Source organism: Musca autumnalis, unplaced genomic scaffold (assembly GCF_047663935.1).
Source record: "Musca autumnalis isolate F117 unplaced genomic scaffold, ASM4766393v1 scaffold_1, whole genome shotgun sequence".
Taxonomy (NCBI): Eukaryota; Metazoa; Arthropoda; class Insecta; order Diptera; family Muscidae; genus Musca; species Musca autumnalis.
In genome coordinates, this window is record NW_027411644.1 from 324,454,265 (window position 1) to 324,469,919 (window position 15,655).

Consider the following 15,655-nt stretch of genomic DNA (forward strand, 5'->3'; position numbering starts at 1 on the left):
CTTCTGGCTCGAATTTATACGCCTTTTTAGCGGGTTCATCATCGCTCAATCTTATTATATTGCCTAGCCAACGCAATCGCTGCATCTCTATACGTTTAACTATTTTCATGTCGTTGTATAGCAGATACAGCTCGTGGTTCATACGACGTCGATATTCACCGTCAGCGCAGATCGGTCCGTAGATCTTTCAAAGAATTTTTCTCTCAAACACGCCAAGTACAGCCTTATCTGCTTGCGCAAGTACCCAGGCTTCGGAACCATACATCAGCACGGATAGTATCAGTGTTTTGTAAAGCCTTATTTTTGTTTGACGAGTTGTGGCTTTGTTTTTAAAGTGCTTACTTAAGCCAAAGTAGCATCTGTTGGCCAATACAATTCTTCTTTTTATTTCACAACTGATGTCGTTTGTTGTGTTTACGGTGGTGGCGAGATTCTCCTTCGACCTTCATAAAGGTATCGATTACTTCTTTTACTGATCGTCCCATGATGCCTATATCATCAGCATAAGCAAGTAAAATGTGGCTATTGGTATAGATTGTGCCACTTCTTTTGACGTTTGCCTCTCGTATAACCTTTTCTAGTAGGATGTTGAAAAGATCACACGAAAGGCTGTCTCCTTACCTGAAACCTACTTTAATACAAAACTCTTCGGAGAGGTTCTTTCCTATTTTAACTGAAGATATTGTGTCAGTTAGAGTCATTTTACAAAGCCGAATGAGATTTCCGGGGATACCTTTGAACGTAGCGGGCTGTCGAAGGCTGTTTTATAATCGACAGAAAGGTGGTATGTGTCGATCTGCATCTCTTGGGTCTTCTCCAGGTTTTACCGCAGGGTAAATATCTGGTCAATGGTGGACTTGCCAGGTCTAAAGCCGCATTGGTATGGTCCAATTATTTGGTTGACCATGGGCTTTAGTCGTTCGCACAATATCCCTGATACTATCTTGTAGGCGATAGGGAGAAGACTTATATCCTTTCTTACGGACGGGACACAGGATGCTGAGGTTCCAATCGTCGGGTACGCGTTCTTCCTGCCACATGGAGCTAACTAGCTGATGCATACACCTTATCAGCTGGGATTGGATCTGTGGTATCTTCGTCGACTTCGCTACTATTGGATACCAACAGTTTGGAAAAATGCTCTTTCCATAACCTTAGCACACTATCTGTATCAGTTACCAGATTACATTGTTGGTCTCTACAGGATGATGTGCCAGTTCCAAAGCCATCAGTTTGATGTTTCACTCTTTGGTAGAATTTTCGGACTTCATTCTGTCTCCTTTACATCTCGATTTGTTCATACTCCCGCTTTTCCATCTCTCTCTTTTTCCTGCGGAAAAGACGTTTCTCCTCTCTTCTTTTCTGCCGATACCTCTCTCGTGCGCTACGCGTTGCTACTGATTGTAAAGAAGCCCTATATGCCGCATTTTTCTCTTCGGTAGCAGCACGACACTCCGGTAGCAGCACGACACTATATGTATCAGTTACCAGATTACATTGTTGGTCTCTACAGGATGATGTGCCAGTTCCAAAGCCATCAGTTTGATGTTTCACTCTTTGGTAGAATTTTCGGACTTCATTCTGTCTCCTTTACATCTCGATTTGTTCATACTACCGCTTTTCCATCTCTCTCTTTTTCCTGCGGAAAAGACGTTTCTCCTCTCTTCTTTTCTGCCGATACCTCTCTCGTGCGCTACGCGTTGCTACTGATTGTAAAGAAGCCCTATATGCCGCATTTTTCTCTTCGGTAGCAGCACGACACTCCGGTAGCAGCACGACACTATCTGTATCAGTTACCAGATTACATTGTTGGTCTCTACAGGATGATGTGCCAGTTCCAAAGCCATCAGTTTGATGTTTCACTCTTTGGTAGAATTTTCGGACTTCATTCTGTCTCCTTTACATCTCGATTTGTTCATACTCCCGCTTTTCCATCTCTCTCTTTTTCCTGCGGAAAAGACGTTTCTCCTCTCTTCTTTTCTGCCGATACCTCTCTCGTGCGCTACGCGTTGCTACTGATTGTAAAGTAGCCCTATATGCCGCATTTTTCTCTTCGGTAGCAGCACGACACTCCTAGTCATACCATGGATTCCTTGGTGGAGGTCTCTGGTATCCAAGTACTGATTTTGCGGCTGTTTGCATGGAGTGGGCAATGTTTTGCCATTTTCTGGACATGTTATCGGGACGAGGAGTTGGGCCAGTTGAGTGGAATATGTTGTGGCTATCTGTTGTGATTGCAGCTTACCGATGTCCAACTTCCGTGTTGTGTCTATTCCCACTTTGTTTGCTACGTTTAATCTGGTACGTACCTTTGCTGCAACAAGGTAGTGGTCCGAGTCTATGTTTGCACCTTGGAACGATCGTACATCCAACACGCTTGATGCATGTCTTCCATCTATCACAACGTGATCAATTTGATTTCTTGTTCTTTGATCTGGCGACAGCCAGGTGCCCTTATGAATATCGAGATGCTTAAATCTGGTACTGCTAACTACCATGTTTTTTGCAGCTGCAAAGTCTATCAGCATCATACCATTGTCAGATGTTTCACTGTGGAGACTGAATTTCCCAACTGTTGGGCCAAAGATATTCTCCTTTCCAATTTTGGCATTAAAATCGCCTAGAATGATTTTAATGTCATGGGCAGGGCAACGGTCATAAGTTTCTTCTAAGCGCTCATAAAATATATCTTTGGTCTGTTCGTCCTTGTCTTCAGTGAGAGCATGAGCGCAAATAAAGCTGATGTTGAAGAATTTTGCTTTTATTCGAATTGCAGCGAGTCTTTCATTCACTGGGGTGAAGCTGAAGACCAGATGTTTTAACCTCCGACCAACTACAAATCCGCAACCGAACTCATGCTTTGTGGCATGGCAGCTATAATAGAGTGCGTCATCTTTAGGTGTTGTTGTCACGCCTTTCCCGTTCTATCGTATTTCCTTTATGGCAGTAATGTCCGCCTTGTACTTTTCAAGTACATCTGCCAATGCGTAAACTCCTTCTCTATAAAGAGTGCGAACATTCCAAGGTGCAGATTCGCAGATCATGGTCCTTAAAACGTTTGCGGGGTTCGTCAACTTTAGAGGGGTTTGTTTTTCTTTTCATTCATAGTAGGCTGTTTTTTCTAACCCAAGTTTTTAACGTTCTTATGGGTGAACGCGCGGCACATGTTAGCTTACTACCTTTAACGGGTGTTAAAGACAGTTGCCCAGATAACACCACGGGGAGGTCAGTGTCCACTTGAGATGAAAGAGGGACCAAGATAAATCCTGGGCTTTGCCATGTTAAAGCCGGTCAGGACCGTTCCTTGGTATCTTCCATCCCCTACGTCACCCACATTTTATTAAATAGCTGTTAAGAAAATAAAAATTATCCTTCGAAAATGTGTCGGGGTTTAAAATAAATTCCATAAACCCTCGGTTAAACTTTGCGTTGTTTCACAAATTAATTATTTATTTATTTTCTTTTTTTCTAATTGCCACAATATAAAGTATCTCGTATCTCTGCCATCAATCTCCCATTGCATCTGAGTCTTGTTAGTATTGATAATTGTTTGTAGAATAAAACAACAACATGGTTCCAAATAATATTTCAATTGTTTTGAAATGAAATGCCGCCATCACGTTTCATCTGCTGATGAGACCAGCTGGTCAGTCAGATGCGGCTAGTGATGATGCCACCGTATCCAACCGCATTTGTGGTCATTGTAAATGGTTAATATTATTTTCATTAATGATTTATTGTTATTGTGTCCATGTACATTTGTGTGTGTGTCTGTCTCTTTGTTTGTTTGTATGTATTTTAATTGAATTTTTCTTCATGGCCTGGTAACAATTAATTTATGGATTACTAGAACGCACATGTGAACTTTTATGTGAAGCAAATCAACAACTTTTGTGCAAATATCAGCAATGACGAGGGAGGATTTGAATGTTTTATTTAATTATTATTTTTTTTATAAATAAAAAAAACCAGACCTCAAACTCAAACAACTCTGGTTTTTTTATTACAATAATATATTTTTTTATAAATATTCAAACGCGAAGGCGTTTAAGGTTTAAAGAGTTGATTTAATATGAGATACTTTCCTTTGGTTTCATATCAGTAAAAAGGTAATTCTCTAAATTGCGATAATTCTAAATTTCAAGCGACATTCGATGTAGGTTCACAATCAAGACCCTCAATAATTTAAAAAATTGAGGGTCTTGATTCCGAACCCACATGAAGATTACACACCTTTTTTAGCAGGCGACTATGCTCACTACAAATGCTATCTGAATATTTCGACGATTGAAAACATTTCTATATCGGTACCGTACTATGTTCGGGAGCGTTGATAATTTGGAGGTTTATTGATCTAAAAATATTAAAGAAGATTACCTTCTTTCATCTGCATATTTACGGCACGAAATATTTTTTATTATGAAGCTCTTGCCATTATCGGCGTACAAATTATCGCAGATCTTCTTTTAATTGTTTTTTTCATTTTCCTTGCTTATCATCTACTATTACATTGATTGTTGTAACATCCCTCGCATATCGTTCAGACATGTTGGCTTATTTATATTGTTAAATAAATATAATTATCAGTTAATTTTATGTAACAATAAGGGCATTGATAACAATTTGGTAATTCACCTTCACAGACAGGGTGAACATTTCTTTAGAAATGTTGTTTCCATATAAACACTTAAAGGCATGTCGGGTGCATATTTACTTACATATCTATGTATGTCTGTTTCAAGCATCATCATTCATTTGTTCTAAATTGTTAAAAAGGGAATTAATTAAGTTACACATAACTTCGAAAAGAAAACTGCTTAATAATATCTTAATGATTAGTAACCTTTGTTTTCTTTCTGTACATCTGTTGAGAGATCCACTTATCCTCATTGGGATTAATTAAGAATTTGCTTATCATTGTATTGCTATTAAAATAATGTTCTAATGAGATATTCCAAAAATAGCAAATATAAATGTTATCCTTTCTGGGAATTAATAAAATATGATGTGGGTAGGCTAAGTTTATTGGAATGCTTAATATTCTCCTGGAAGGCGAAAGGGAAAAAAGATACCAGGATTTATATTGGTCCCTCTTTCATTTCAAGTGGGCATTGAACTTCACTTGGTATCATCTGGAGGACTTCCTTTAACACCCGTTAAATGTAGTGAGATGTGCGGACGTCCACCCATAAGAACGTTAAAAACTTGGGTTGGGTTAGTAATAAACCCCCCAGCAAAAACTCATTAGAAATCTGCTTATTAACACCAGAAATATGTACATGTTTTTGTCCACCAAAATAGATAGTTAATCTTTGGCTGCTAAATGTCGTAACTACTTATTCTTTGACGTTTAGTGCCCTAAAAATAACTACTCCTTTCTGGCGACATGCCCTTGATAAAATAATGGGCTAGTAAGGAGATTTGTAATGAGTTTTCTCCTAGACCCTCATAAAGAACATCCTACTATGAAAAAAAACCAAGGAAAAGAAAAACAAACAACGTAAAGGTCACGACCCCAGCAACCGTTTTAAGGAATACGATTTGCGAACCTGCACCTGGAATGCTCGGAGAATGTGCAGTTTATGCACTGGCATATGTATTTCAAAAGTACATGACCAAATTACTACCATAAACGAAATACGACGGATTGGTAAAGGCGACACCAACTGCTTCGATATAAAGCACGATTTTGGTTGCGAATTGTGGAAAACTTGCTACAAATCGGATAAAAGTTAAATTTGTCAACATCAGTCTCATGTTCCACCCGAAGCGAGGTGACCAGGTGTTTTCACTTTGAAGCTGCGGAACGTTCAGTGGGTTTAGAGACAGAAACGTATCAGCATATAAAAGCACGATGAAAGTTGATGGTAATTTTAGAGCAGCAACTCTCCGATATACAACATACGCTTATGCCATATCTTAATTCCTAGGACACATTTTACAAACCTACGTCACTTGACTTCTGTTCACGCCGAGGTGGTTTTAAAAATTTTGGGCGTATGAACCGACAAGAATGTTGATTAGGATTAAAGATCAAAAGTTTTGCGGAGGAGATACTTCAAAGAATGGATTGACCATTAAGGAAGTGTGTCTCCAGCCACTACATATGGTACCATAGGGGTTTTTTAAACCCTTCGGGCTGTTTGCACAAGAAGTATGGACTTGCCTCTGAAAAAACATTTACCATCGTAATTGAGGCAGCGAATGCAAGTTGCTTCAACAAAAATCAAAGTGATTCCACATCAGGTCTTAAAGTGAACTTATCCGAAATTTTGTGTGGGAGGTACCGGATGGAGCCGACAAATATAGTCCTCATTTGAACCTAATCTATATCTGGTAGATATATTAGGATGTATAAAGTATGAACCAATTCGTCCACTCCCTTCAAGAGTTACCGTACGAACAATTCTTCCGAATATTTTTGAACTTTTGTGGGAGAGGTACCTGTAGGAGTGGACCGATATGGCTTATCTTCGCACTTAAACTACGATTGGACAAAATATTACTAAGGCCAAATTTTGGATTGAATCGGCAGATCCGCTCGAGAGTTATCTTGCGCTCCAACCACCTCACATGGTGTCATAGGGGTATTTTGCAACTTTCAGGCTATTTTCTCAGGAAGTATGGACTTGCCACTGATGAAACTTGTACCGTCGTATGGGGGGCAGTGAATACAAGTTGCTAAAACAAAAATTAAAGCGATTCGAGAGATGACCCTAAACTGAACTTTTCCGAAAATTTGTGTGGGAGGTACCCGAAGGAGTGGACCGATTGAGTCCATATTGAAATCTTATCTAAGTCTGGTACACATTTCATGATGGGTTATCGGTTATTCCCTTCAAAAGTTATAGTGCGCACAAATTTTCCGAACATTTCCGACCGTTTGTGGGGGAGGTACCGGAAGGAGTGGACCGATATAACCCATCTTCGAACTTAAACTAAGTTTGGACAAAATATTGCGATAGCCAACTTTTGTCCAAATCGGTTCATCCGTTCGCGAGTTATCGTGCGCACCAGCCAGCCAGACAGACAGACGGACGGACATTGCTAAATCGACTCCAAATTGTCTGAAACACATTTCGTCCAAACATGCTTGGGGTCTAAAACCATTATTTCGATGAGGCACATTTTGCCCGTTTGAAAGTGTATATACCCTCGTTAGCATAAATGCTGAGGGTATGAAAAGCATAAAAATTTATTCAATCGGTGGGGAACCTTATATTGGCTATATCAAAGTGTGGACCTATGTTTTGGTGGAGAAGTTTTGTGATCACTAGGAACCTCAAATGTCGAATTGCAGATACTTGGGAAAAATTGTAGCTAAAATCCAAATAGCCGAAAATCGTGAGTTACCGTTATATGGGGGCAATACCAAAACATGCACCTATGTTGACAGCTTTAGGTGGAGATGTTTTGTGATTACTAGGAACTTCAACTGTCAATTTACAGGTAGTTCGGTCAAAAATTTTAGCCAAAATTGAAGTATTGTTATATGGGGGCTATACCAAAACATGTTAAACTGCAGGTAGTTTGGTCAAAAATTGTAGCTATAATCCTTAAAATACCGAAAATTGGGAGGTACCTTTATATGGGGGCTATACCAAAACATGGACCTATGTTGACAGTTTTTGGTGGAGATGTTTTTCGGTCACTGGGAACCTCAAATGTTCAATTAAAGGTAGTTTGGTCAAAAAATGTAGTTAAAATCCACAAAATACCGAAAATCGGAATCGGTGTTTGGTGGAGATATTTTGTGACCACTAGTGATTACAAAAGACGGACATACGGACATGTCTAGATCGTATTAGAATTTTATCCTGATCAAGAATATATATACTTTATATGGTCGCAAATGATTGGTTCGATGTGTTACAAACAGAAAAACAAACTTAATATACCCTCCATACTATGGTGGAGGGTATAAAAATTGATGGTTTTTTCATTGATGGTAATTTTTGTCCGACCTACTCGACAATTTTCGATTTTCTATAATTATCAAGTGGCCATATCCCCTTAAGATGGCCATTGTTTAACTATGCCTATGTTTGTATACACATACAGTATCGGCCAAAACTAAAGCACCCCCTCAGTAAATATTTTTGAAATGATAATTTTTTTATGAAAACTAAATTATAAATTTATGTTTTATTTTTCTTTTTATTTATTTATATCTTTATAATTGAAAAACACAAAAATAAGGAGATCAGAATTTAATAAACAAAAGTTAAAATTCAAAAAACATTTTAGGTCGCAAATATAAGCGGACAAAACTAAAGCACCCCCCCATTTGAGGTACAGCAAAAACTATTGAAATCAATATTTCGTTGCTTATCCTCTGTTCTGGATGACACAATCACATCTTTTAGGCAAAAAGGATACTAAATTATTAATTATTGCAGGCGAAATAATCGGTTTTCGGAAAATTTAGATTAAATCCTCAAAATACTGCAAATCGGAAGGTACCGTTATATGGAGGCTATACCCAAACGTGGACCCAGGTTCACGATTTTTGGTGGATATGTTTTGTGACCACTAAGAACCCTAAGTACCAAATTACAGCTAATTTAGTAGGAAAATGTGGCTTAAATATCCGAAATACCGAAGATCGGAAGGTACCGCTATAAGGGGGCTATACCAAAACATTAGCCGATATTGTTCATATTCATCCAAAAATGATGCTACAGCATTCTCTGGTCAAATACTAAATCCCTTAGGTTTAAAAATTAGCAAAATAACGAATTGCAAAAGAACGGTAGACGCCGGCTTATTCAGTCGACGACCAGCAAAAAACCTTCCGCCTCCGTGTTTTACAGCGTCTTTGCAATATTTAGGAATTAACGGTTGCCCATTTGGTCCAAGACTTTTACCATCTGAATACTTTAAATTAAACATAGATTCATCGGAAAACAATTCAAATGGGTCTTGGCGAATGCCAGTCTGGCTCCTTCATTTTTAGTCGGTCGATATAAAAGGTTTTTTTTTTGCTGGTCGCCGACTGAATAAGCCGGCGTCTATCGTTCTTCTGCAATTCGTTCTTTTGCTAATTTTTAAACCTAAGGGATTTAGTATTTGACCAGAGAATGATGTAGCATCATTTTTGGATGAATATGAACAATATCGGCTAATGTTTTGGTATAGCCCCCTTATAGCGGTACCTTCCGATCTTCGGTATTTCGGATATTTAAGCCACATTTTCCTACTAAATTAGCTGTAATTTGGTACTTAGGGTTCTTAGTGGTCAAAAAACATATCCACAAAAAATCGTGGACCTGGGTCCACGTTTGGGTATAGCCTCCATATAACGGTAACTTCCGATTTTCAGTATTTTGAGGATTTAATCTAAATTTTCCGAAAACCGATTATTTCGCCTGCAATAATTAATAATTTAGTATCCTTTTTGCCTAAAAGATGTGATTGTGTCATCCAGAACAGAGGATAAGCAACGAAATATTGATTTCAATAGTTTTTGCTGTACCTCAAATGGGGGGGTGCTTTAGTTTTGTCCGCTTATATTTGCGACCTAAAATGTTTTTTGAATTTTAACTTTTGTTTATTAAATTCTGATCTCCTTATTTTTGTGTTTTTCAATTATAAAGATATAAATAAATAAAAAGAAAAATAGAATAAATTTTCCGAAAATCAATTATTTCGCATGCAGTAATTAATAATTTAGTATCTTCTATACCAAAAAGATGTGATTGTGTCATTCAGAATAGAGGATACGCAACGAAATATTGGTTTCAATAGTTTTTATTGTACCTCAAATTGGGGGGTGCTTTAGTTTTGTCCGCTTATATTTGCGACCTAAAATATTTTTTGAATTTTAACTTTTGTTTACTAAATTCTGAATTCCTTATTTTTGTATTTTCCAATTATAAAGATATAAATAAATAAAAAGAAAAATAAAATATAAATTTATAATTTAATTTTCATAAAAAAATTATCATTTCAAAAAAATTTACTGAGGGGGTGCTTTAGTTTTGGCCGATACTGTATCTAGGAGATCTCTGCTTAGACTTACTAACCTGGAACAAAAGACAGCAATCCACAATGGCTCATATTCGGACTTTAAAACATATTACATATTAATTATCAGACCGAACAACAGCATCCTTTAACATATAATGCATTTGCAGATTGTTAAACAATTAAACTACACATTTTCAATAGATTCAATATTTAATTGGAAAATGTTGGCTATTATTGTTAACTATAAACAGATATTCACAGCAATATTCGAATGTAAGAATGGGATGTTAGCATCCATTCAATACTAAATAAAAACAATTTAAATTAAAAAAAGTAATTTTAATTATTATTTTTTTTTCATTTCTATATATTATAGGAGGCTTTATGGGAGACATTGCCTTACCCGATGTACAATATGATGATGACTACCCTTTGGTGGCCTATACACAAATGTGGGAGGAACCAATGCAAGCTGATGCCCCCGTTAACGATGCTCCGAGTACATACAACGAAACATTCCAAAAGGAAATGGAAATACTAAAACAGGAAGTCTACAACGAGGGTTTGCAGGTGGAAGAAGAGGGTCTGACTGATATAATACGCCGGAAAACTAAATTACCCAGTAGCAAACCGGAATTAAACAATGACAATTTACAGGTTTGTGCATTTACACATTTAACATTTTTAATATCTGATACTAAAAAAGGCAAATCTCTCTCTTAGTCATCGGCCAATGAATTACTTAAACCCAAAACCTATCCCAGCTATGAAAATATAAATTACAAAAACGATGTCATCAGTTCGGAAGATCATGAACCTCGCAAATATTCCATAAATATACCAAGCAAGGTCAGCAGTGTAATGGGCAAGGAGGACTTGTTAACCGAAAAACCCGATAAAATTTTCAACACTTCCATGGAGAAATTCGATAATATTTTAGTAAATAATAATGAAAAATCTCAAATTGAAGCGGAAAAATATAATAAGTCATCAGTGGGTTTGGGAAATCGTAATGTGGATCAACGTAAAATACAATCGAATACCAAAGATATTGAATTGGATACGGGTAATAATTTTGTTTCGGAGCGCAAGGTAGTTATTTTACCTACTGCCTTGCCGGCACAACGTTCCACTTTGCCCAATGTTTATAGTAATTCCGGTGGCAATGGTATGAAATTGGATGAAATACAAGAGTTGAAGGGCAGCAGTACCGTTATTAAACGGAGAAATAGACGGGGTCGTAAAAATAGGTAAGTGAAATAGTGAGCAATTAAAATATAAAATAAATTAGCATTAAAATAAAATATAATATAATAAAATATAAATAATAATTATTTAAAAATTGTTATCAATCTCTATAAATTATATTTTATTACAAGTATATTATTATTCTTCTAATTATCTTTTTTATAATTTTCAGACGCAGTAACCCCAACGGGAGATCAGATTATAACAGCCGTTTGCAACAATTAAAAGAAGAGCTAACCCATCCCATTGGGGAGGATAGGAAACAACACCATCGTCACCACAACCATCATTCGACAGCACCAAAACAGGAACAGAAACATCATCGCCAAGAACACGATACATTTAAGAAATTCACCGTGAAAATGTCGAATAATTTCACAGACAACGAGGAAATGAGGTATTCGAAATTAAGTGACATCTTTTTGGACATGGATACTGAACCGGAAACCAGAAAGCATAAGCCAAATATTGTACCAGCATATGAAGCTGAAGATGAAGAGTAAGTTAAAGGACAATACAGGATTAAGTAACAAATTTTGAATTTGTTTGTAAGAAAGAATCTATCGGCTTTACCTACCAGCCTATGACTGTAAAAACATATAAACAAGTAAAAAGTATCAGTCGGCTTTGCCGACAGAGATATACCCTCAGCCTGTGTATATTGAAACCATTTTTTCCCAAAATACATACGTATTTTGGGGGTTTTAAACATTTTGGGCGTTTGAACCGACAAAAATGTTGATTAGGATTAAAGATCAAAAGTTTTGCGGAGGAGATACTAAGAGGAATGGATCGACATTTACCGTTATGGAAGTGGATCTCCAGCTACAACATATGGTGCTATAGGGGGTTTTTACACTTTTCGGGCTGTTTGTTCAAGAAATATGGACTTGCCCCTAAAAAAACTTTTACCATCGTAATTGAGGCAGCGAATGCATGTTGCTTCAACAAAAATGAAAGTAATTCGGTATCAGGTCTTAAAGTGAACTTATCCGAAATTTTGTGTGGGAGTTACCGGAAGGAGTGGACAAATATAGTCCATATTTGAACCTGATCGATATGTGGTAGATATATTAGGATGTGTAAAGTATAGTCCAATTCGGCCACACCCTTCAAAAGTTACCGTACGAACAATTGTTCCGAACATTTTTGAACTTTTGTGGGGGAGGTACCTGAAGGAATGGGCCGATATGGCTTATCTTCAAACTTAAACTATGTTTGCACAAAATATTACTAAGGCCAAATTTTGGACCGAATCGGCAGATCCGTTCGAGAGTTATCTTGCGCTCCAACCACCTCACACGGTGTCATAGGCGTTTTTTTTGCAACTTTCAGGCTATTTTCTCAGGAAGTATGGACTTGTCCCTGGTGAAGCTTGTTCCGTCGTATGGAGGGCAGTGAATACAATTTGCTTAAACAAAAATCAAAGTGATTCCAGAGGTGGCCCTAAACTGAACTTTTCCGAAATTTTGTGTGGGAGTTGCCCGAAGGAGTGGACCGATTGAGTCCATATTGAAACCTTATTTAAGTCTGAAGCACATTTCACGGTGGGCAAAGTATGGACTAAATCAGTTACTCCCTTCAAGAGTTATCGTGCGCATACATTTTCCGAACATTTTCGAACTTTTGTGGGGGAGGTACCGGATGTAGTGGGCCGAAAGTCAAAATTCGAAAGCCAAAATTTGCCAGACAGACAGACAGACTGGCGGACATTGCTCAATCGACTCCAAATTGTCTGAAACACATTTCGACCAAACATACTTGGGGTCTGAAACCATTATTTCGATGAGGCACATTTTGCCCGTATGATAGTGTATATACCCTCGTTAGCATAAATGCTGAGGGTATAAAAAACACCAGTCGGCCTTGATATGCCCTCAGTCTGGGTGGATTGAGACATTCATCTATGGATAGATCGAATGTCGAAATCTTTTCCCCAATAATTATGTATGTGGGAGCTTTTCAGAATTGTGTTTGGAAACAGAAATTTATATATGTAGGTTGGTTTCCAATAAATACCTATACCAATAAATTTAATAGTTTTTTCCTGTTCACAGAGAATTAGATATCCGAAATTATATTTAAATGTGGACTAACAATATTTTGAGTGAGATTGAATTTAATTTAGCTAAAATATTCAAAATACCTGAAATTTAACGTTCCCGATGTGGGGGTACCAAAACATGGTCTAATTTTGTCGGTTACTCCCTTCGAGAGTTATCGTGCCCTCCAGCCAGGGAATATTTGATTGTATGAAAGTAACATATATGCCCCCTTTAGTCATGATTTGTAGCTTTTTGTAGCTGTAGCTTCTGGCCATTATTTCGCGTAGTATTCCTTCCTTCTCTAAAACATGTACTTACTTACTTAGCGGGCCCATTACAGAACATTTGTTCTATAGGCCGAACTAAGAAAAGATCTCCAATTCTCTCTATTTGTTGCTTCGCTTTCTGGAATACCGCGCCTTTTCATCTCATCATCCACTTGTTTGCGCCATCTATTCTTTGGCCTGCCAATTCTGCGTGCACCGCCAAGCGGTCCGTGTTTATACACCTTTTTAGCGGGGTCATCATCGCTCATTCTTATTATATGGTCTAGCCAACGCAATCGCTGCATCTCGATACGTTTAACAATATTGATATCGTTGTACAGCAGATACAGCTCGTGGTTCATACGACGTAAATCTTTCGAAGAATTTTTCTCTCAAACACACCAAGCACTGCTTGCGCAAGTACCCAGGCTTCGGAGACATACATCAGCACGGGTAGTATCAGTGTTTTGTAGAGCGTTATTTTTGTTTGACGAGATGTGGCTTTGTTTTTAAACTGCTTACTTAAACCGAAGTAGCATATGTTGGCCAATACAATTCTTCTTTTTATTTCACAACTGATGTCGTTTGTTGTGTTTACGGAGGTGCCGAGGTAGACGAAGTCTTTTACTACATCAATATTATAGGAACCAACTTCCACAGTCGGCCCGAGCTCAATGGACGCATTGCGCGTCGACACCATCAACTTGGTCTTCTCACCGTTTACCGCCAGACCCACTTTAGCAGATTCTCCTTCGACCTTCATAAAGGTATATATCATCAGCATAAGCAAGTAACATCTGACTATTGGTGTAGATTGTGCCACTTCTTTTGACGTTTGCCTCTCGTATAACCTTTTCCAGCAGGATGTTAAAGAGATCACACGAAAGGCTGTCTCCTTGTCTGAAACCTCTTTTGGTACCAAACTCTTCGGAGAGGTTCTTTCCTATTTTAACTGAGGACCTCGTGTCAGTTAAAGTCATTTTGCAAAGACGGATGAGCTTTGCGAGGATACCAAATTCAGACATATCAATACCTTAGAACGCAGCGGGCTGTCGAAGGCTGCTTTATAATCGACAAAAAGGTGGTAGGTGTCGATATGCATCTCTTGGGTCTTCTCCAGGATTTGCCGCAGGGTAAATATCTGGTCAATGGTGGACTTTCCAGGTGTAAAGCCGCATTGGTATGGTTCAATTATCTGGTTGACCGTTGGCTTTAGTCGTTCGCATAATATCCCTGACACGATCTTGTAGGCAATAGGGAGTAGACTTATGCCCCTATAGTTAGAGCATACAGTCTTATCTCCCTTCTTGTGGACGGGGCACAGGATACTCAGGTTCCAATCGTCGGGTACTCGTTCTTCCTGCCGGATGGTGCTAACTAGCTGATGAATACACCTTATCAGCGTGTCGCCTCCGGTTTTGAACAGCTCGGCTGGTAAGCCATGGGCTCCTGCTGCCTTATTATTCTTCAGCCGATTTATTGCTGTCTTTACCTCATCTTGGCTGGGCGGTATACATTCAATACCATCTTCTGGGATTGGGACTGTGGTATCGTCGTCGTCTTCGCTGCTATTGGATACCAACAGTTTTGAAAAATGTTCTTTCCATATCCTGAGTACACTATCTGTATCAGTTACCAAATTACCTTGCTGGTCTGTACAGGAGGATGTGCCTGTACCAAAGCCATCAGTTTGATGCTTGACTCTTTGGTAGAATTTTCGGACTTCATTCTGGCTCCTGTACATCTCGATTTTTTCACACTCCCGCTTTTCCATCTCTCTCTTTTTTCTGCGGAAAAGACGTTTCTCCTCTCTCCTTTTCTCCCTGTATCTCTCTCGTGCGCTACGCGTTGCTACGGATTGTAAAGTAGCCCTATATGCCGCATTTTTCTCTTCGGTGGCAGCACGACACTCCTGATCATACCATGGATTCCTTGGTGGAGGCCTCTGGTATCCAAGTATGGATTTTGCGGCTGTTTGCATGGAGTGTCTGTTCGTACTTTGTTTGCTACGTTTAAGCGGATGCGTACCTTTGCTGCAACAAGGTAGTGGTCCGAATCAATGTTTGCGCCTCGGAACGATCGTACATCCAACACGCTCGATGAATGTCTTGCATCTATCACATGATC

The 15,655-nt window shown here is 38.4% G+C and overlaps 1 protein-coding gene across 2 annotated transcripts in view; it reads left to right on the top strand.

The window, feature by feature from the left end:
- Positions 1-15,655, top strand: part of tok (tolloid-like protein 1 tolkin) — a 192,527-nt gene that overhangs the window by 153,992 nt on the left and 22,880 nt on the right. For both annotated transcript variants that reach the window (XM_073962676.1, XM_073962675.1), the window contains exons 4-6: positions 10,346-10,626; positions 10,693-11,219; positions 11,390-11,716. In XM_073962676.1, coding sequence (XP_073818777.1) covers positions 10,346-10,626; positions 10,693-11,219; positions 11,390-11,716 — 1,135 coding nt within the window. The remainder of the gene's footprint in view (positions 1-10,345; positions 10,627-10,692; positions 11,220-11,389; positions 11,717-15,655) is intronic.